A 23,317-nucleotide genomic window follows, 5' to 3' on the forward strand; every position below is an offset into this window, starting at 1 on the left:
GCATTTTCGTTTCCAACGGCAATGCATGCATACTCCACTTTCTTCTTGTCTTTGAACAGTACTTGATATTATGTATCTTCTTGAATGTAGGCATTCTAGTGCGATAATGATATTTCTGTGTGTGTGTGTGTGTGTGTGTGAGGCGGAGAACCAGAGACAGAATGAGCTCTCATCCACTGGCTCACCACACAAAAACCCTCAGCAGCCAAGGCAGCAGGGACAGATAGAGGACAGGAGCTAGGGACTTGTTTCAGGTTTCCCACTTGCGTTTCAGGGACCCAGGCATTTGAGCCATCATCTGCTACTTCCTGTGATGTGTATCACAGGAAGCTGGTATTGAGAGCAAAGCCCAGGACCTACACCCAGGCACTGTGATATGGGATGCCAGTGTCCCAACCGCTAAGCCAAAATCCCCCTCTCTTCATTGTGAGTTTTCATCTACATTTCACTAGTAATGAATGATGTTGAATGTTTTTAAGATTTATTTGAAAGGCAGAGTTACAGAGAGAGAGGGGAGACACACACACACACACACACAGATCTTCCATCTGCTGGTCACTCTTAAAATGACAATAATGGCTGGGGCTGATCCAGGCTGAAGCTGGGAGCCTGGTACTCCATCTGGGTCTCCATGTGGGTGACAGGGACCCAAGCACTTGGTATATATTTTGCTGCCTTCCCAGGCTCTTTAATAGGGAACTGGATCGAAGTGGATCTATCAGGATTTGAGCCCAGGATTCTATGGGAATGTTGTAGGCAGTGGCTTAATCTGCAGCAACAGAACACCAGCCCCCAAATACTTGTTTTGTGAACATTTCTTCGTGGTTGTAGCTTGTTATCTTTTAAAGGCATTTTAGGTTTTGATGAAATCCAGCTTACCCAATTTCTGTGTTTTGTATATTAAGTTTTTGGTGTCACATTTAAGAAATCTTTGCCTAACCCAAGGTAAAAAAAGATTTTTTTCTAATTTTCTGTGCTTTTTATAGAAGCTTTAAAGTTTCAGGATGACATAGTGACAACCTGAAAAGAACCCCCAGTTGCCAAGCTTGAGCAAGTAATAAGTAATAGATATATTGGATTACAACACAAAGAATAAAATAAGTATTTATGCATGTATACAGATAGAAATAAATGACTGGGTTAAGAAATTAAGAGGGTAGGCATTTGGTGTGGCAGTTGAAACACCACTTGGTATGTGCACATCCCAGAGTGCCTGAGTTCAAGTTGCGGCTCTTTGGATTCTACCCTGCTAATAGGAGGACCTGGGTTCCTGGCTTCAGCCTGGCCCAACTGTGGCTGTTGTGGGCACTTGGAGAATGAACCAGTAGATGGGAAATGGATGTCTGTCTGCTTCTCTACCTTTCAAATAGACAACATTTTAAAAAGAAAGAACTTAAAATTTATTTAAAAATTTAAAAATGCATAAGTTTAATGAAAAAAAGACCAGAAGATTTTGGGCACTTCGCCAGAGGAAATAAATGAATGGCAGATAGGCACATGGAAATATGCTTGACTTTATCTGCTAGTAGTGAAATGCAAGTTAAAAACCACAATGCACGTTCGTTAGAATGATTAAAATTATGATTAAGATTGAAAAGACCGACCCTCCTGGGTGCTGATGAGGATATGGAGGTACTGGGGTTCCCATATGCTGCTTGTGGAAATAGAAAATAGTGCACCCACTCTGGAAAACAGCTTGACAGTTTTCTTAGAAATCTGAATATGCACCTAACATAGGATCTAGCCATTCCACTTCTGGGTATTTACCCAGGAGAGAGGGATTGTATGTTTCGCAAAGACTAGTACATGATTGTTCATAGCAGTTTTATTTGTAAGAGCCCCAAACTGAAAACAGCTGAAATGTCCACTAACAGATGAATGGCTAAGCAAATAGTGGTGTGTCTGTAACTACGCAGCAGTAAATATGAATGAACTAATTGATAGTGCAACCAAATCGTTCAATCTCAGAATGATTATGCTGAGTGAAGGAAGTCAGATGAAAATACATACTGTAAAGTTCTATTTATGTAACACTGTAGAACATGTAAATTATAATGAGAGAGGCAGATCAGTGGTTGCCTTGTGATGGGTGGGGCATGAGGTGATCGCAGTGTGCGTTACCTTCATTGTGGAGACCACATGGCAAAATTCACCAAATTGTATAACTGAAATATGTGTAGTTGATTTTGTGTTTTACCTCAGCAAAGCTGTATGAAAGGGGAATGGGAGAATCACTTGAAGAGTTTGGGCTTGATTAACAGAAAGGGTGAGGTGCCATTAGCTGAGATGGGGAAGGCTGACAGATAGATGAAAGTGCTATAAATAAAAGAAACAGGCTTTTTGTTAAGACCACAGAAGATGAAAACAGGACTCAGTTTGGGAGTGTGGGAGTAGTGTCACAGTTTGGATGTAGGAGGAGATCATATGTCTAAGACCCTGTGTTTGAAGAACTAGATGAAAATTGGGAAGGTTTTGCAGTGACTAAAATCCATGATTAAAAACATATTCTTTATATTTAAGACTATAATTTTAAAATTTGCCTCATCACTGATTTTCCAGTCTTTCTTTTTCTTTTTAAAGATTATTTATATATTTGAAAGGCAGGGTTGCAGAGCAGGAGAGGCAGAGAGAGGTCTTCTATCTGCTGGTTCACTCCAGAGATGAGCTTTGCCCATCTGAAGCCAGGGGCCAGGAGCTTCTTCCATGTCTCCCACGTGGGTGCTTTATCCGTTACGCCACGGTGCTGGTCCCCCCACTCCCCATTTTTTTTTTTTTTAGGCTTTATTTTTATTTATTTGAAAGAGTTACAGAGAAAGGTAGAGCCAGAGAGAGAAAAAGATCTTCCATCCACTGGTTCACTCCCTAAATGACCACAACAGTTAGAGCTGAGCTGATCCAAAGCCAGGAGCCAGGAGCTTCTTCCAGGTCTCCCGCGCAGGTGCAGGGGTCCAAGGACTTGGGCCATCTTCTGCTGCTTTCCCAAGCCATAGCAGAGAGCTGGATTGGAAGTGGAGTAGCTAGGACTCAAACCGGCACTCATGTGGGATGCTGGCACAGCAGGCTGGGGCTTTAACCCACTGCGCCACAAATTGGTCCCTGGTTTTCCAGTCTTTGGTGCACATAAGAAGCATTTGTGGAGATTTTTTCCTCTTTCCTTTTTCATTTCTCCTTCCCTTTTCTTCTTCTCCTTTTTGAAATGTACAGACTTCCTGCTACTCTAGAAATTCTGATTCCATCAGTCCAGGGTGGGTATCACTGTATTTTAAAATTCTGGAAGTGATTTAATTTGTAGCTATTATGGAGAGCCTATAGAATTACATCACCTGGGAGCTGGTTATAGTTGCAGAATCTCAAACTCTATCCCATACCTACTGGAGCAGGCTACATATTTCAAGAAGAGCCCCAGGTGACTTGTAGGCACATATAATTGGAGAAGCACTGGTAAACTTACTGAGTGTGTCCCCATGACTGTTGTTATCAAATTCTGGTTTCAGGACCGTCAGCATCACCTGGAAATTTGCTAAAGTACAAATTTCTGAGCACCTGAATAGGAAGCCCTGGGGTGGGGCCCAGTGGTCTGGTTTCACAGGTCCTCCAGGTTGTTTTTTGTTTACTATTACTATTTTTAGATTTATTTATTTATTTGGAAAGCACAGTGGCAGAGGGAGAGAGATTTTCCATTGGCTGGTTGACTTTTTGAATGGCTTCAACAGCCAAGAGGTGAGCTGGTCTGAAGCCAGGAGCTCCAGCCTGGTCTCCCACATGGTGGGTCCTCATCTGCTGTCTTTCCAGGTCCATGAGCAGGAAATTGGATCTGAACTGGAGGAGTCGGAGCTCCAGCCAACACTTAGATACAAGTGGCCGTTGGACCTACTGCTCCACAATGGCAGCCAGCCCCCATGATAGAGTTTGAGAAGTGTGCTAGACATTTCTGATGACTACAAATTGTTTCTACAAGCCCTTTAGTACACTGGATATTTCTGAAGTAAAGTGTCACTGATGTCTGCAACTTAAGCACACTTTGCAACTGGTTAATAAAACAGAAAAGAAAAAATTGTATAATGGCTATATATATACATATATACATATGAGAGAGAGAGAGAAAGCAAATGTAGTAAGTCACTACTGTAACCCCCCTTCTATAAATGATGCATCCTCGGTTCAAAAAGAGTGTAACTAGTCCATGTAATCAGCCAGCCAGGAAGTGACAAAACTAGAACTTGAGCCTCCTGCTCTTTGAGTTTGAAGCTCTTTTTTCGTTGTTAGCTGGCCAGGTTCATCATCCCAGGCTTCTGGGAACATGACTGTATTGCATTCCACAAGCTCAGGAGCAAGCTCGGAAATGTTGTCATTGTTGTCCATTGTTACAGGTCACACCCTTCTCTACAGCCATGTGCACCTTTATTGTCATTCCTTTTATGGATTTTGGATATATGTCTGAGCGTGTTGGTATGTCTTACCTGGGCTCAAGAGGAATTGAGTGTTCTTTGGATTATGCAGAAATATATTTGATTTGCATAGCCCACACTTATTTGAGTTTTGAGGACAGTTTTTAGCTAGACAAAGTGCAAATTTGTCCTTTTGGTGGCTTGAGATTTGGAATTGATTCCAAAGCATGAGGGACTATTGAATAAATATTTCACATATTTTATGCTTAACCTTGTTTCAAAAAAAAGTTAGTGGTGATTAAATATTAATGTTAAGTAGGTTGCTTTTCTTTCTGTAGCATTTCATAAAAGTTTTGCTCCAAATTAGGTGTGGGTGAATACTTTGGTAGCTGGTTTTTTTGATAGCAGTAATTTACTCCTATTGTATGATTAAGGCATCATATGCATATTTACGAATTGTTTTGCTTTGAATCATTGACCTCTTGGAGTTGTTCCTCTGTTTATCCATTATTTGAACTTGTAGTGGCATTTTTAGGTAATGTATAAAAGAGCATCAGGAGACAGAGCCAAAATAATTTTGCTTTTATAAAAACTAAATTGCCCTTGTGACCCAGCATAAAATCTTAGTGCTAAGTGCAGTTATTTATTTCGACAACAGTTACGTGAGTCTGAAACAGTTGAAATTCTGGTTGTAGCAAACTGTTCATTAAGATTCTCAATCTGGCTTTAGTACTGTCAAAAAAATAACTTGGTCTTATGATTACATAGCAGAATGATGGGCAGTGGGCTGCGTTTGAGGGAGGTGCTGAATAAACTCTCCACTTGTGCACAGTTGAGAAGTGACATGCTGCCAGGGGGTCAGCATGGGCATCAGCACCCTGCTGAGCTGGCAGCTGGCCCCGAGCCAGGCACGCAAGCCTTGCCTTGGGAAGCAGCATGTGGAGCATGTGCCATTTGAAAAAGATGATTTTGTTCATGCATGATTTAATTTTTAAGGGTATATTTGGTTGAAATTTCTGCCTTGAAAAGTTTTTGTGGATGGTACTTGAATGAAAACTTTAAGTATTATTGGAAAGGATTTGGCATTTTATATTTCAAAAATGTTTTTTATTTTGAATATTTCATTGAACATTTTCCTATTTTGAGTGGTTTTTAAGACAATGTTTAGAAAAGATAAAGAGGAAAAGCATTCAAGATATGAGTAGCATGAAAAAAGGTTTTGTGAGGAAAAAGAAGTAAGATTTTCTTCGAAGGGACTGAGTTTATGCAGCAGAGGTACCTTTACTGTTTTTGCATATATGAAGTGACCCAAAGCTGGTACAAATGTTTTTCTAATTACATTATTTGCTAAGAAGTTGTTGTAAAGACTCATTTAAAAAAAACTGATATTTTATTTGAAAGGTAGAGTTAGAGAGAGGGAGAGACAGAGAGGGATATTCTATCTGCTGGTTCACTTCCCAGATGGCCACAACAACTCAATGCTGGGCCAGGTTTCAGGCAGGAGCCGGGAGCTCCATCTGTGTCTCCCATGTGGGTGCAAGAGTGCAAGGACTTGGGCCACCTTCTGCTATGTTTTCAGGCACATCAGCACGTAGATTGGTTAGAAGTGGAGCAGCTGGGACTTGAATCAGCACTCATATGGGGTGATGTGTTGTGGGCAGCCCCTAACTCACTGCACCAGCACAGTGCTGGCCCATACAGCTCATTCTAAACTAATTTTTAGTAATTTCTTTGGCATTTGTATTTTGTTTTCTTTTTGCCTTCTCTGTAGAGTAAGCCATTCCCTGACTGTACATGGCCATAGATACAGACTGTGCTGTGTAGCTATCAGAGAATTTTTGAGAAATCACATTTCTTAGTGCCTGTGTGTGTGTATGTGTGTTAGATTTATTTAATAGATGATTATATTTTCTCAAGCTTTTTTTTAGTTCTTAGAAAAAGGCAGTACTATATAATAAACTGCTGGTGGTTTAGGTAGACATTTGTCATTCTTCATAATTTTTATACCATATGAGAAGTTGCTAATTATGAGATGCAAGTGATGCAAGTGCTTAAATTTTCTTTTTAAAAGATTTTTGAAAGGGAGAGGGAGAGGGAGAGAGAGAGAGAGAGAGAGAGAGAGAGAGATCGATCTTCCATTTGCTGCTTCACTCCCCAAATAGCCATAATGATCAAAGCTGGGCCAGACTGAAACCAGGAGCCAAAAGTTTCAATCTGGGCCTCCCACATGGGCGCAGGGGCCCAAGGACTTGGGCCTTCTGCTACTGCTTTCCCAGGCACATCAGCAGAGAACCGGATCAGAAATGGAGCAGCTGAGTCTTGAACCTGGTGCCCATGTGGGATGCCGGTGCTGAAGGTGGCAGCTTTACCCACTACATAGCATTAGCCCCACATGCTTAAAATTTTTAAAAAGTTGGGGCTGGCTGCTTTGGCATAGTAGGTTAGACCTCCGCCTGCGGCTCTGAGTCCCCTTTTATTAAATACTTTCTCAGCTTCCAGATAACAGTGGGCTTGAATAAAGTCCTTAACTTAAAAAACAAAAAAACAAAAAAAACAAAAACAAAACAAAACAAAAAAACAGAAACAGAGCTTCATTCACTGGTTAACTCCCCAAATACGTGCAAGGACCAGTGACCCAAAGCCAGGTCTCCCACATGAGTGTCAGTCACTTACATGAGCTATCACCTGCTGCCTCCCAGGGTCAGCTTTAGCAGGAAGCTGGAATTGGGAACCAGAGCCAGGAATAGAACTGAGATAGTTTGATGTGGGATGTGAGCATCTTAAGTAGCTTCTACTGCTAGGCCAGACACCCACCTCCTTTGCTTTAATTTGGCCATTTTTTGACTCTTTATGGCTTTTTTGGGGTGGAAACAATAAATGTATTTTTTTCTTAGTTATATATATATATATATATATATACACACATACATACATACATACAGAAGAATGCTCTTATAAGGAAGTTAATTGATTAGAACCTTGTTCATTAACTCACTTTTGTGACTGTTTTAATGATTCTGCTTACCTCTTAAATGTTAATCTATTTATCTGAATGGAAACCAGGACAGCATAGAAATAAATCTTGGGGCCGGTGCTGTGGTGTAGTGGGTAAAGCTGCTGCCTGCCATGCCGGCATCCTGTATGGGCACCGGTTGAGTCCCAGCTGCTCTACTTCCGATCCAGCTCTCTGTTATGGCCTGGGAAGGCAGTAGAAGATGGCCCAAGTCCTTGGGCCCCTGCACCAAAATGGAAGACCCAGAAGAAACTCCTGGCTCCTGACTTCAGATCAGCTCAGCTCTGGCTGTTGCAGTCATTTAGGGAGTGAACCAGTGGATAGGAGACCTCTCTGTCTGTCTCTCTCTCTCTCTGTAACTCTTCCAAATAAATAAATTTTAAAAAATCTTAAAAAAAAAAGTAGTAAACCTCAGACTTATCGGTAAGGATAGGGAGATTTAGCCAGAACTTCTAGGTCCTCCTACGTGTAGAGTAATCTTTCTTGTTAATTGGTGATTTTCTTTTATGATGGAATGATCAGTAAGAACTCTGAACACAGATTTGCACATGCTTAAGCTTAATATCTCAGAAGAATCAGTAATGAATCCTCTGTCATCCACTCTTCACTTGAATTTCTATTTTTAAATTTCTTGATAATGTAGATTCTACTAATTGTAACATTGATAAGAAAAATTTCACAAAAGTTCTAGAATCTCATAAATTTATGTATTATAAAAAGTTAAAAGAGTTTAGTGGGTGATAATTCTCTAGTCTGATTCTTACCTTTTGGGGTATTTATACCTTCTGTACTACTTAAATAATTTTGTATTTTACACATACAAAATAAACTATATTTCATGGCATTTAGGCTGGTCTCAACAGTTCTGTCATTTCAGGGCTATTTAAATGGTTTCGCTGATGCCCACTCTGTCGTCTACTCTGCTCTCTACAGTCTACCCTCATACTGGTGCTGAATTAACTTCTGTAAGACCTCTTTGCACATGTGTGTGTATGTGCGTGTGTGTGTGTGTGTCTATGATGTTCTCACATGAAAACTCTTCCCACAGCCAACAAATTACAGTTTACATCTCTCGACCTGACAGATCTGAGTTTTCATCCCAAGGCCATCACTTACCTAAGTGTTAGTAATTCATTTACTTGTCAGGCATTATTCTAGGTTTTGAGGACATGGTGTTGAATAGAACAGATGAGTTCTCCAGCTTATATTCTAATAGTATATTAGAATATAATTTTTATTTTATCTGTTTTTCTAATGAGCACAGCCTAAGTTTCAGCAGCTTACTTTCTTATGTTTATTTTGTCTCATCAAGTGTACTGCAGATTCTTGAACACAAAAACTAATAGTTCCAGAACTAGACTAGAAACACTAGTTCCTAGTGCCTCCAGTTCTGTGGTGTCAAAAATGAAGAGTTTTCAGGAACCTGTTGTCATTAATAGGCTAGTTTCATTTATTTTTTATTTTTTATTTTTGACAGGCAGAGTGGACAGTGAGAGAGAGAGAGAGAGAGAGAGAAAGGTCTTCCTTTTTGCCGTTGGTTCACTCTCCAGTGGCCGCCGGCTCATCTTGCTGATCCTATGGCAGGAGCCAGGTGCTTCTCCTGGTCTCCCATGGGGTGCAGGGCCCAAGCACTTGGGCCATAGCAGAGAGCTGGCCTGGAAGAGGGGCAACCGGGACAGGATCGGTGCCCCGACTGGGACTAGAACCCGGTGTGCCGGTGCCGCAAGGCGGAGGATTAGCCTATTGAGCTGCGGCGCCGGCCTAGTTTCATTTTTTTTAACTGTTATGTTTTAAAATTATTACTGGTGTTTCAATAGACTAGATCACACTGGAACACATTTTAGAAAATCAAGTTGTACTTCCCAGTTGAAGATAAAAATATTAAAACATAACATTATAATGGGATTTATTTGATAATTATTTTTCATCCTGTTTGTTTTCTATTAGAAGTCATTTTTTTTTTTTTTCAGGTCTTATTGAATTTGAAGAATGTGACCCTGCTAGTGCAGTTGAAGGTGAGTTGCCTGGTTGTTAATATGTTAACCCATATGACAACTAGCTCATATCCTGTGTTCATTGAAAAGAGAAGGGCGGCTGCTTGCCATGGTGGCACAGTACCTGTGGAGTGATGGGATGGTTTGAAGGCTTGCAGATGCTAATAGTAAATAAACAGTGTATTTGCCTAAAAGAATATGTTTTTAAAAGATTTATTTATTTATTTATTTGGAAGAGTTAGAGAGAAAGAGAGAGACAGAGCGAGATCATCCTCCATCTGTTGATTTACTCCCTGGATAGTCGCAGTGGCGGGGCTGGGCCAGGCCAAAACCAAGAGCCAGGAGCTTCATCCAGATCTCCCACATGGGTAACAGGGGCCCACATACTTGGATCATCCTCCGCTGCCTTTCCCAGGCCATTTTCAGGGAGTTGGATCAGAAGAGGAGTGGCTGGGACACAAAGCAGTGCCCATATGGGATGCTGGTGTGGTAAGCAGTGGCTTTAGCTGCTGCACCACAATGCTTTCCCCCACTAAAGGAATATTATTAGCATGTTGGAATATATATTTTAAAAGATTGGATATAGCCTCTCTTACTTGCTTTCAGATATGCATTGAGATTGTTTCTCCATTGACATCCATCTTTAACCCTTACAATGCCATGAATATGAAACTCATCACTACTCATGACACATAGTGCAGTTCTACCCTGTTTGTTGATAGGGTTAAACATTAATGTTAACATTAGCCATTATTCAAAATGAGTGAAGAGTTGACTTAGAGGAGGAGTTCACAGCCAGTCCTGATTCCTCTTTAAACAGGTGCTTTTTATAGAATGAAACCTAAGAGATGCCTGCTATTTTTGTTTATGTTTTATGCATCTCATTGTGGTAACTTTCAGAGATAATTTAAAAGCATTCTTCAATTTTTTGCAATCCCTATGTAATAATCTGGAGAAGGTGTTTGCTGTAGTATGTAAGTGCATTATCAGAGTAGTTGGTAGTCCTGGGACTCAGACTCCCTAGCTAGCTGTTTGAGAGTAATAATTATTTAATTTTTCTGAACTTTAGCTTTATTACAAAGTGAAGATAATAGGTAACACCTACATTGTGAGAATAAAAATGTAATTGATTTTGAAATATCATAACATGCTGTGGGAATGTGTAGTTTAGGGAGTTAAACTTTGCATAATAGCAAGTACATTATGACTTTGTTCTAGGTGAGCTAAAAAAAGGAAAAACAAGGGGGCAGGTGTGGTTCAGGGATGAAGATGCCTGCATCCCCTATTGGAGTGCCTGGGTTCCAGTTCTTATTCTGCTTCTAATCTACTAACTTCCTGCGATGCACACCCTGGCAGGCAGCAGGTGATGACCCAAGTACTTGGATCCCTGCCACCCATATGGGAGACTGAGATGGAGGTCCAGGCTCTTGGCTTTGGCCTGGTCCAGCCCTGCTGTTGCAAGCATTTGGGGAGTGAACTAACAGATGGAAGAGCTCTGTCTCCCTGAGAAATCCTTATTTTCCTCATCCTGTGGTCTCTTATTGCTCTCTTCTCTAAGAGTAAGCAGCTAAGCTTTCTTCCTTTGCTTCTGCGCCCCCCCCCCCCCAAGTAGAGATAGAAAGCTCTCATCCCCTGCTTCTCTCCCCAAACACCTGCAATCCATGGTTGACTGGGACTGTAGCTCGAAGCGGAGATACAATCCATGTCTCCTACATGGGTGGCAGAAACTCAGTCATTTGAGCCATCAGTGCTACCTCTCAGGGTCTGTCTGTGTTGAGTGGAAGCTGGAATTAGGAGCTGGAGTTGGGAGTGATGCGTGGGCACTGTGATGTGAGGTGCGGGCGTCTTAACTACTAGGTCAAATGCTGCTTCCAGCTGCTAAGCTTTCAGTGCTGAATTCTAGCAACAATTAATGTAATGATTGACCCTTAAAATAATTTGTCACATAAGAAGAAGATTGAGAACTGTTATATAAGGAAAAAACAAAGATGATTTTTCCTCCTCAGTTATGGTAGAGTCCACTTGTAATGTTGATTATAGTAGAGATAACATGGATACAAGAACATCATGTTAGACTTTCCATGTTTCCTTCTAATAGGTATGCAGTGTCACCTTTTTCTTTACAACACAGTTGTATTTTGTTACCCTCGAGATTTCCACGTCTAGATTTGACCTACAGTTACAACAAAAATTCATATGACAAATAATTTACTCTCTTTGAAGTGTTAAGATATCTCCGTAAGCTTATTTTGCCTGAGGTGACTTTGGGGAGACTCAGGAGGAGAAAAGAGAATTTCACTGAGCGTATGAATGTTCTATAATCTTTTCGTGAGTAATAGGCTGTATTAACATAAGAAAACTCTGAACAGACTCTGATTTAAATACACAGGTTTAATGATATTTTTATTTTCTTAATTTAAATTTACCTTGAACAGTTATGAAGATATTATGTGTCGATACAAGATGCATATGTAACTTTAATGTATTTATCAGGAATAGTTGTGTTTCTATAACAATACTCATTTATCTTAAAGGTGTAAAACCAAGGAAAAGAAAGACTTTTGCTTTGCCAGGAATAATTAAAAAGGAAAAGGATGCAGAATCCGTGTAAGTACATTAAATGTCACATCCTCTTCATTTTTGTAAATGGTTAAGAATGTGACTGTTTTGAATTTGTGAAGAAAAAAGTCTTGGGAAATAACCTGAAGTATATGTCTAAGGTGTAAAAAAATACAAACTTTTCTAAAAATATATACATTTTCCACTTTTTCTAGTATTAAATTTAAAGTATTAACTTATTATAATTTTAAGACGTAGATGGAAGCTTTGTTGTATTGAAATTGAAACTTTTAAAAATGCTTTTATTTTTGTAAAATGATACATGAGTATTTTTTAAAAAGAAACAGAGCAGAGAAAACCTAAAAATTTGTCAATCTTAATGCTTAAGAGAAAACCTTTGATCAACTATTTGATGAAAAGCCATCTACCATAAACGATATATGTATACCTAAATGGAGAATGTTAAATAGGGAGAAAATACCCTAACATGTTTTACCATTTATACATGAATCTCAGTTTTAGATGGAATATTTGGTTCAGTTACAAATCTGATATAACAAATTCACATACAATGTAGAATATATAATTAGCACTTAAGAAATTGAGTGTGCCTGGTGTTGTGATGTAGCTGGTAAAGCCACTGTGTCTGGCTGCTCCACTTCCAATCCAGCTCCTTGCCGATGGCCTGGGAAAAGCACTAGAGATTGGCTCAAGTGTTTGTGCCCCTGCCACCCCTGAGGGAGACCTGGATGAAGCTCCTGCCTACTGACTTCAGCCTCGCCCAATGCTGGCTGTTGTAGCCACCTAGTGGAGTGAAGCAGCAGATGGAAGATCTCTCGCTCTCTCATTCTGTAAATCTGACTTTCAAATAAATCAATAAATCTTAAAAAATCTTAAAAAAATAAAAGAAATTAGTGTGGTTAGCTAAATAAAATTTTCTACCTTGGCTACACATTAGAATCACTTGATGGATTAAGATAAATATACATATGCCAGCCATACCTCAGACTGATTAAACTATATTCTCTGGGTGAGAGGCCCCAGGATAATTTTTGTTCTAATGTATTTTGTAGTCATGTGACTCCTAATATATACCTGGGATTGAGAATCATTGAGCGATAATTAACTAGGACAAAATAGAATTAAAAGGATCTTTCCATAATTATACTGTCTGTTGAGACTGGAGAGATACTAATCAGAAATCTTACATGGTTTGGTGACTCAGTAACATTGGGCAAAAATTAGTTGAAAATCCCTACTTCTTAGTATAATCAGTGGAACTCTGAGAAGACTTAACACTGTGATGGGCACTCATATTTTCAACAAAGGGAATTTGTACTTTGAGTATATTTGCCTTCTGGTTACATTTCAGTTATCTAATTTCTCAGTTTCTCCTCATTCTAAAGGTCTGTCTCTCCCCTTTCTCCCAAGTGCTATTTGGTTAATAACTAAGACCAGTTGCAAAGTGATTTATTTCTGTAGTTACCATCTTTTCCGCAGATGTCTTTTTTGAGCATTTATGAAGGGGATATTTTTTTTTAACTTTTATTTAATGAATATAAATTTCCAGTATACAGCTTATGGATTACAATGGCTTCCCCTTCCCATAACTTCCCTCCCACCCGCAACCCTCCCCTCTCCCACTCCCTCTCCCCTTCCATTCACATCAAGATTCATTTTCAATTCTATTTATATACAGAAGATCAATTTAGTATAAATACTACAACAGTTTGCACCCACATAGAAACACAAAGTGAAACATACTGTTTGAGTACTAGTTATAGCATTAAATCAAAATGTACAGTACATCAAGGACAGAGATCCCACATCAGGAGCAAGCGCACAGTGGCTCCTGTTGTTGACCCAACAAATTGACACTCTAGTTTATGGCACCAGTAACCACCCTAGGTTGTCGTCATGAGTTGCCAAGGCTATGGAAGCCTTCCAAGTTCTATGAAGGGGATATTTTGCTAAAGGGATGGAACCAACAATATTGGAAATATATACTGATGTCTAAACGACTGATTTATAAGTAATTTTTCAAAATGTATGTAGTTCATTTATTAGTAAACAATGATTTGTTAGAATGTATGGTTTCTATTACTGTTCATTTAGGAGCTTATGGTATTTATTTACTTATTTGAAAGATAAGATGACAGAGACAGAGAGTTCTTTCACCCACTGGTTCACTCTTCAAATGACCACATCAAGCAAGTCCAGACTAGGTGGAAGCCAGGAGCCAGGAATTGTATCCTGGTCTCCCTCATGGATGGACAGGGGTCCAGCTTCTTGGGCCATCATCCATTGCCTTCCCAGATGCTAATGTGCAAAGCTGGATTGGAAGTAAAACAGCAGGATTTGAACCTGGACTCTAATATGGGAGGCATCACAGGTAGTGGCCTGCATGCCATTCTTTTGAACCAGTTTTTCTTGATCAATAATTTTCCAGTGATCATTAAGCCGCTTGGTTTATTCTTGTTTTGTTTTGTCTTTACCCATGAGAACACTAGAAAAGAATACCGCTGCTTTTCAAACTTCTTGTCAGGAACAGTGTTAAAGTCCACTGTGCACTGTAAGAGGTTCTTGTGTTCCTCCTCTTCTTCTCCTGGAAGAGAGGCACCAACTCCACCCTCATAAAAGAGGCCAGAGATGGGGGAGAGTCCTCTTTTTGCCATGAACCACTGTTGGATTTGTTACCCAGGTCTTCTCTGCTGTCTTCCGACAATCCTCTGGCCCACTCAAAGCAGGTATTTTCCTGTGTGGAACAACCCACACTAACACAACTCACATATGAATGTGTGTTCATTTTCACACCTTTCAAATCATCTCCGTGCACTTTATACATGTCTCAACTATAAATCTTATTGTGTGAGACAAGGATCTGGAATAGAGATTAAAATATACCCTTGTCTACAACACCATGACCTTAGTGTTCTTAATTTTATATATTTATATCTATTTTACTTTTAGGCTTAAAATAATAGTTTTCACTTTATATTATTATTTTAAAGATTTATTAACTTATTTGAAAAGCAGAGCTAGTTCACTCCCCAAATAGCTGCAGTGGCCAGGACTGGGCCAACCCAAAGCCAGGAGCTTAATCCAGGTCTCCTACGTGGATGACAGAGGCCCAGGAACTTGGGTCATCTTCTGCTGCATTCCCAGGCACATTAGCAGGGAGCTGGATTGGAAGTGGAGTAGCCAGGACTTGAACCCAGCACCCATATGGGATGCCAGCACTGCAGGTAGCAGCTTAAACTGCTACACCAGAGTACTGGCCCCTAGTTTTCACTTTATATACAAATGCATTTTTGTTCATCACTTAAATGATAGAATACTACTTCCCAACTACATATTACATTAGACTTAGAAGGTTACTCCAACTGAAAGTCTACTCATTTAACATATTTGGAGAAATATGGTCTTCTGTGTCTATGAAGTTACATAAAGTGTTTAATGAAACTGTAGTGTTGGGGCCAGTGTTGTGGTACAGCAAATTAAACTGCTGCTTGGGACATCAGTGTCCCATGTTGGAGTGCTGCTATCTAGCTCCCTGCTAATATACCTGGGGAGGCAGTGGAGGATGGTCCAAGTACCTGGACCCCTGCCACCCATATGGGAGACCTAGATGGAGCTTCAGGCTCCTGGCTTCAGCCTGGCCTACCCCCAGCTATTATGGCCTTTTGGGGAGTAAACCAGCAGATAGAAGATCTATCTCTGTCTCTCTGTTTTTCTGTCTTTCAAATAAAAAATATTTTAAAAAAATAAAACCGGAACATTAAAAATTTTTATTTTAAAAATGTCATTTACCAGTAAATATGTAACCACCATTGTTAAATTTTAGACTACTTTCCACTTAATGTAGACTTTTTTTTTAAAGCCTAGCTTTTTTTTTTTAAAAAAAGGGTATTTAAAAAGAAAAAACAAAATCTTTCTCTACCCTAGTGAAAAGCCACAAGAAAGCCTTATAATACTGACAATTTCTTGATATGAGATATTGAGTATATTCACAGAAAAGAAATACTTTTTTTTTTTTTTTTTTTTTGACAGGCAGGGTTAGACAGTGAGAGAGCGAGAGACAGAGAGAGAAAGGTCTTTCTTTCATTGTTCACCCCTCAAATGGCCGCTGCGGCTGGTACACTGCGCTGATCCGAAGCCAGGAGCCAGGTGCTTCTTCCTGGTCTCCCATGCGGGTGCAGAGCCCAAGCACTTGGACCATCCTCCACTGCCTTCCCGGGCCACAATAGAGAGCTGGACTGGAAGAGGAGCAACCGGGACAGAATCCAGCGCCCCAACCGGGACTAGAACCCGGAATGCCGGTGCCACAGGCAGAGGATTAGCCAATTGAGCCGCGGCGCCAGCCAAGAAATACTTTTGAAAATAGTTTTTAGAATACTTTAAACTATATTGTATCTTGTCAAGTGTTTCAGATATAGGGATGGCTTATATTGAATTTAAAATAATGATGTGTTTTGATCTTCATGATTTGATTTCTCTAAATGTTTATGTAGAGTTTAAATAAGAGAAATGTGTATACAGCAAGGCAGACATGTTAGAAATAATTGCTAATTATACCATTTTTAACAGTTGAATATTTCTCATATTTTGTTTTAATAGGGAATGTCCTGATGCAGATTCACTTGTAAGTAGATTTAACTTTGTTATATAAACATTTTAAGTGAGCTTATTTTCATTAGGAAAATCTTAACATATTTGAGTTGAATTGTTTACCCTTCTTGCAAAGAAAAATGCTAACTATGTTATTATAAATTCTCTGTTGAAATTATTTTACAAATATACTTTTGGCTTTGTATTGCTAGATGATTTCCTATTAAGTACAAATTATTTCTAACTACTTTCGAAGAGTGGATATTTTACTTTTAAAATTGGGATTGTCTTATGTCATATTACATTTTCTTGCCAGATATAAAATCTGCATACTTAATTTTTAAATGTATTGCTCCTACTAATTTATTCTTAGGTCTCTATTAAAATACAACCTTGTTTGTTCATGCATGCATTTGAGTTTCAAGATTATCATTTTAGAAATAACACAAGCAACCATAGCCAGTACTTTTCTGTGTTCCTGCACATATGTCTTGGTTAAAAGTATTTCTTTATATGTAATTAAAGAAAACATCAAATGGAGCTCTTTATGTTTACAGTGGGCGAATAGATTTACCAAAAACTGTAAGTAATGTCTTGAAGGACTTCATTAATTAGCCACTGATCATGTTGATAAGTGTGGGAGTTGTAATCTGTCTCCCTTGCTTATTGTTCCTACTCTGCTAACTGTTGTTTCCTTTGCCCCAAAGCATTTTGATCTTTAATGGCATAATATACCAAAATAAATGCATAAAAAGAATCTGTGACATACTGTGTTTTATGTTACTTAACTAAGATAAAACTAGTATTTAAAAAATTTTGTTTAAGATTTATTTTATTTATTTGAAAGTCAGAGTTACATAGAGAGGTAGAGACAGAGAGAGAGGTCTTCTATCTGCTGGTTCACTCCCTAGATGGCTGCAATGGCCAGAGCTGTGCTGATCCAAAACCAGGGGCCAGGAGCTTCCTCTGGGTCTCCCACATGGGTGCAGGGATCCAAGGACGTGGGCCATCTTCCACTGCTATCCCAAGTCACAGCAGAGAGCTGGATTGGAGGAGGAGCAGCCAGAATTAGAACCGGCGCCCAAATGGGATGCTGACTCTTCAGGCCAGGGCTTTAACCTGCTGTGCCACAGTGCCAGCCCCAAAACTAGTATTTTTTATTTCGTATTTCAGCTTTAAAGTGAGAAAATTATAATTTGTTAATGAATTTATTAAAAATTAAGAACAAATTCTAATGAGCTCTGGGGTTAAAATCATCACAGTGTTTTTGGAGTTAGAACAGTTACCTTAGTTGCCTGTTTGATAACCTTGGTTAAGCAGTTAATGAAAAAAATCACCTGATGTGTTTGTTATTTGCTGTAGTACTCATCATGCATTTCATTTCTGAATTAATTATTTACAGCATTTACTTGATGATAACAGTGAATAAACTTTTAATTTTCTTAATAGCTAATTTGATACCATTCTATATGATTAGTACTATCCAGTTTTGAATGTTAGCTAGTGCTTATGTAGAGTTAGGAAAGGAATTTTAAAAGAGAACACAAAATTCTAATGCCATATAAGAAGTTATTCATAAATTTGAAGAAATAAAAGACTTAACAGACTTAGAAAAAATATACCATAAAACAACTTGAATCACCCAAGATAAGCTGGCAGAACATATTTTTAAGACATGGGACAAAGGATTAATTACTTTGATTTATAAAGTTTTCATATAAATCAGTACAAAAGGTAAGTGAGCCCAGTAGGAAAAGGGCAGTCTTCATCCAAAGAAATGAAAGTAGTGAATAAACATAGTAAATGTTACTCAAAACTGCTGAATGAAATTATTAGTTCCAGTCCTGTTGGCGAAGGTTTTAAGATACTTATATAATTGGTAAGAATTTAAATTGGTAACATCTGTCTTGTGATAATTTGGCTGTATCACCCCAAATAAGAAAAGCTTTTGCATGTTGACCCTGCACTCTTCCTGCCATTATTCTCCTGTTAAGGGTGTATGCATAATACTTGATGTGTACTTGTATGTATATACACATGCACATGATCAAGATTTATGCATGTATAGAAGGTAAGGGAGACATAGATATTTATTTTAACCTTGTTTATATTAGCGGAAAACTGGAAACTCTAAAGCATCTGTCAAAATGGAACTAGTTAAATTATTAAACGTTCACTCGATGGGGTAATGGTTAGATGTTATAAAGAATTAGGTTGATCTGTGTCCGCTGATATGGAAAGAACTTACTAAATAAAAGCCATATATGATCTTTTAAATGCTTACCATTTAAAAAATATAAGTATATATATTTTTTAAAGAATGAGTTACAAGTCATGTCTGTAGTTGCCTTTGAGGAGAGGGAATATAGTGATTAGCAGGGGAAGGAGGCTTTCATTTTTTTTTGTTGTTTGCTTTTATTGATGGCCTAATTATTTATTTATGGCCTATTCATGGCCTTGTCTTACTAATTACTTTTAAAAACATCAATAGGCTGTTTTTTAGGAGTATTGTTGGTTTCTTGTTCGTCTTTTGAAAGGTATATGTAATTTTTAAGAATTAATTTGAAGGCTTGAATCTTTTAAGAGTTGACCAATAAAATATGAATTGTCCCTTTTTTTTATTTTATTTATGGCAAGAGTATCCAGACCAGAGAGAGACTTTTGAACTCTATCCCAATATACTGTTCTTTTTTTTTTTTTTTTTTTAAAGATTTGTGTATTGATTTATTTATTTGCAGTGTAGCAGGACACAGAGAGAGGGACAGTGAGAGAGATGAGGGAGAGTGAGAGAGCTCATCAATCTTTTCATTCACTCACCAAATGACTGCAACAGCCAGGTCTGGGCCAGGCCCAAACCAGGAGTCTGGAACTCCATCTGGAACTCTCACATAGGTGAGAAGCTGGATTGGAAGTGGAGTTCCAACACTCAAATATGGGATGCTGGCATCAGATGCCATGGCTTAACCTGCTACACTACAGTGCTGCCTCACACACACACTCCCACACACACCTGGTATATTTTTCTAAACATCCCCCTATAAAATTAGTGAGTAGAGTTGCCTGCTTTGCTCTTCATATTGTTTTTGACCTAATGCTTTGTTTTAGCAATGTGGGCCCCAATGTGGAAACCATGGGTTGAATGGTTAATGATATGTACAAGTGATGTGTAAGTTTTTGTTATTAATAGTTTCTGTGAATAGTTCTAGCATTGAAAAGTGAATATACTTAGAATCACTACTTTAGGAAAAAATGTTTCATTTTAAAATAATTGTACGTTTACAAGATAGTGCAAAGATAGTCCAGGATGGTACTGTGTACCTTTCACTCCTTTCTTCTGTTAATATCTTGCAAAATTATAGTAAAGCTGTGCAACTAGGATATTGATCCTAATTCAGTAAAGACATATTTTCATTACTGCAAAGATCCCTCATGTTTGCCCTTTTGTAGCCACTTCTCTTCCTTCCTCCTCCCTGCCCCTGCCGTAACCTCTGTAAACCACTAATATCTGTTCCATTTCTGTAACTTGCCTCCTCGAAGAATGTTACCTGAATGGAATCATACAGTAGATACCCCTTTGAAATTGATTTGTTTCATTCAGCATAGTTCTCTATAAGTTCATCAAGTTTTTTGTGGTATGAACAGTTTTTTCTTCTGTATTGCTGAGTAGTATTCTGTGTTACTGGGGTACTAAAATTTGTTTAACCAACTTTTGGCTATTGAAATAAAGCTGCTATGCATCATTGTTACATGCTTTTTGTATAGATGTTATGCTCTTCTCTGGTCCTGAAAACATCTCTCTTTTTTTTTTTAAATTTATTTATTATTTTACTTGAAAGAGTTACACAGAGAGAGAAGGAGAGGCAGAGAGAGAGAGGTCTTCCATCCACTGGCTCACTCCCCAACTGGCCGCAATGGCCGGAGCTGCACACCAATCTGAAGCCAGGAGTTTCTTCTAGGGCCCAAGGGCTTGGGCCATCTTCCATTGCTTTCCCAGGCCATAGCAGAGAGCTGGATAGGAGTGGAGCAACCAGGACTCGAACCGGTGCCCACATGGGATGTCGGCACTGTAGGTGTCAGCTTGACCCACTACACCACAGCGCCAGCCCTGGAAACATTTTTTTTGAAATCTGCTTTATTTAATTTTAAGTCAGCCACCTTGCCTTTTTAAAATTATTAATGATAGGATGGCATAATTTTTCCATCCTTTTTCTTTCAACCTACCAGTTGTAAGTAATACTTACACTGTAATTACACTGTAATACTCCAGTGTATTTGGAGTAGCTTATAGTCATTATATGGTTGGATCATGTTTTTTAAAATCCATTCTTCCAAACTGTATCTCCTAATTGATATATTTGAACCATGTGCATTTGATGATATCAGGATTCAAGTCTGCCTGCTTAATTTTTGTTTTAGTTTAGTTTTTGTTTATTCCTCTGTTTTTTTGCTTTCATTTGTTTTCCTTGTTCTTTCTATAGATTATTTGAATCTTTTTTAGAATTCCATTTTTACTTATTTATTGATCTTTTGGATGAATCAGTTTATAGTTTTCTTATTGCTTGCTGTCAGTCAGTCTGTAGCATTTTGACCATCTGCACAGAAAGGTGATCCAGTGCAGCTAAATCAGCCTTATAGAAAATATCTCAGCATTATTTTAAATTACTACATCATAGTAGTATATGAGTAATATGTTGCAAACAAATTGAAAGTACTAACAGTTAACAATCTTAGAACTTCCAGGAAACTAAATACTTTGTATATTCAAGATTACTTGGAATGTGGATTAAGTATTTTGAAAAAGCTTTTTATTCTGATTCCTAATGAATTCACAGTAGGTTGGCTGGCGCCGCAGCTCAGTAGGCTAATCCTCCGCCTTGCGACGCCGGCACACCGGGTTCTAGTCCCGGTTGGGGAGCCGGATTCTGTCCCGGTTGCCCCTCTTTCAGGCCAGCTCTCTGCTGTGGCCCAGGAGTGCAGAGGAGGATGGCCCAAGTCCTTGGGCCCTGCACCCACATGGGAGACCAGGAGAAGCACCTGGCTCCTGGCTTCGGATCAGCGCAGCGGCCATTGGAGGGAGAACCAACGGTAAAGGAAGACCTTTCTCTCTGTTGCTCTCTCTCTCACTATCCACTCTGCCTGCCAAGAAAAAAAAAAAGAAATTCACAGTAGGCAAATTTTCTGTATTTTTAAAGTATCTTAAGGTAATATTAGCATAGTAAGAAATAGAATGTACAGTTCAAGGAAAGTGCTCTACTTCTGATGTCATGATTATGAACCTTGTCATTAGATTTGTCCTTTTAGTCTTTTTTTTTTTTTTTTGACAGGCAGAGTGGACAGTGAGAGAGAGACAGAGAGAAAGGTCTTCCTTTTGCCGTTGGTTCACCCTCCAATGGCCGCCGCGGTAGCGCGCTGCGGCCAGCGCACCGCGCTGTTCCGATGGCAGGAGCTAGGTGCTTCTCCTGGTCTCCCATGCGGGTGCAGGGCCCAAGGACTTGGGCCATCCTCCACTGCACTCCCTGGCCACAGCAGAGAGCTGGCCTGGAAGAGGGGCAACCGGGACAGGATCGGTGCCCCAACCGGGACTAGAACCCGGTGTGCCGGCGCCGCAAGGCAGAGGATTAGCCTAGTGAGCCGCGGCGCCGGCCTCCTTTTAGTCTTTATTTCCATAGGTTAACTCAGTGCTGGCCACATTAAACTGTGTGAAACTATGATCACGTAGTTGCTGCTCTCAGTTCTCCACGACCCTGTGTTGTGCCTGCTTGCTGAGCTTTAGGGGGTGTTTGGAGGAGAATGGCATGCCTAACCATAAAAGCAGGTTTGCTGCAATACACTGGCATTCCTTGGCAGTCTTTTTTAATTTGTTTGGTACATTTCATTTTTATTTTTAAAACTTTATTTGGAAATAATTCCTAGTGTACAAATAATAAAATAATACTTGCTTGTCTTTTTTTACTCTTTTTTTTTTTTTTTTTTTTTTTTAAGATTTATTTATTTGAGAGGTAGAGTTACAGACAGACAGAGGGAGACACAGAGAAAGGTCTTTCATCAGCTGGTCCACTCCTCAAATGCCGCAGTGACTGGAGTGGGCCAATCAGGAGCCAGGAGCTTCTTCCAGGTCTCCTACATGGATGCAGAGGACCAAGCACTTGGGCCATCTTCCATTGCTTTCCCAGGCCATCAGCAGGAAGCTGGATTGGAAGTAGAGCAGTCAGGTCATGAACCAGCACCCATATGGGATGCTAGCGCCACAGGCAGAGGCTTAACCTATTATGCCACAGGGCTGGCCCTTAAGATTTGCTTTAAAAACATTGTACTTTGTATTATGTGCATGTGTTCATGATCTATTTATGCATAAATTAAGTATATTGTGGCCCTTTATCCCAAACTACTTAATTATGTATTTCCATAAAATAGAAATTTTCTCTTACTTGAACTACAAAACATAAGCAGAGAATTGCCCTCCTCTCCTGTGTCCCTTCTACCTCATTGCGCTTACTGAAAATAATTTTACAGAATTTTTACAATTTTATTGTATTCTGATTTTTCTTCTGATGTTTCTATTTACATAAAGATTAGGAGATAATACATACATATGTATATGTATGTATGTATTATTTCCCCTTCATACGTAAAAGATGCATAGATATAGATATTTTCTTTTATACTTTTTTCAGTTAGCATTGTTTCCCTGGAAATCACTCCATGTTAGGTCATAGAAATTGTTGTCATTTTTTTTTTTTATAGATACATAGTAT

General features: G+C 39.1%; 1 protein-coding gene across 2 annotated transcripts in view; it reads left to right on the forward strand.

Annotated features, from left to right (window-relative positions):
- Nucleotides 1-23,317, forward strand: part of FCHO2 (FCH and mu domain containing endocytic adaptor 2) — a 142,178-nt gene that overhangs the window by 74,172 nt on the left and 44,689 nt on the right. For both annotated transcript variants that reach the window (XM_062212237.1, XM_062212236.1), the window contains exons 9-11: nucleotides 9,372-9,416; nucleotides 11,930-12,002; nucleotides 16,572-16,596. In XM_062212237.1, the coding sequence (XP_062068221.1) occupies nucleotides 9,372-9,416; nucleotides 11,930-12,002; nucleotides 16,572-16,596 (143 nt within the window). The remainder of the gene's footprint in view (nucleotides 1-9,371; nucleotides 9,417-11,929; nucleotides 12,003-16,571; nucleotides 16,597-23,317) is intronic.

The sequence above is a fragment of the Lepus europaeus genome, chromosome 15 (assembly GCF_033115175.1).
Source record: "Lepus europaeus isolate LE1 chromosome 15, mLepTim1.pri, whole genome shotgun sequence".
NCBI lineage: Eukaryota > Metazoa > Chordata > Mammalia > Lagomorpha > Leporidae > Lepus > Lepus europaeus.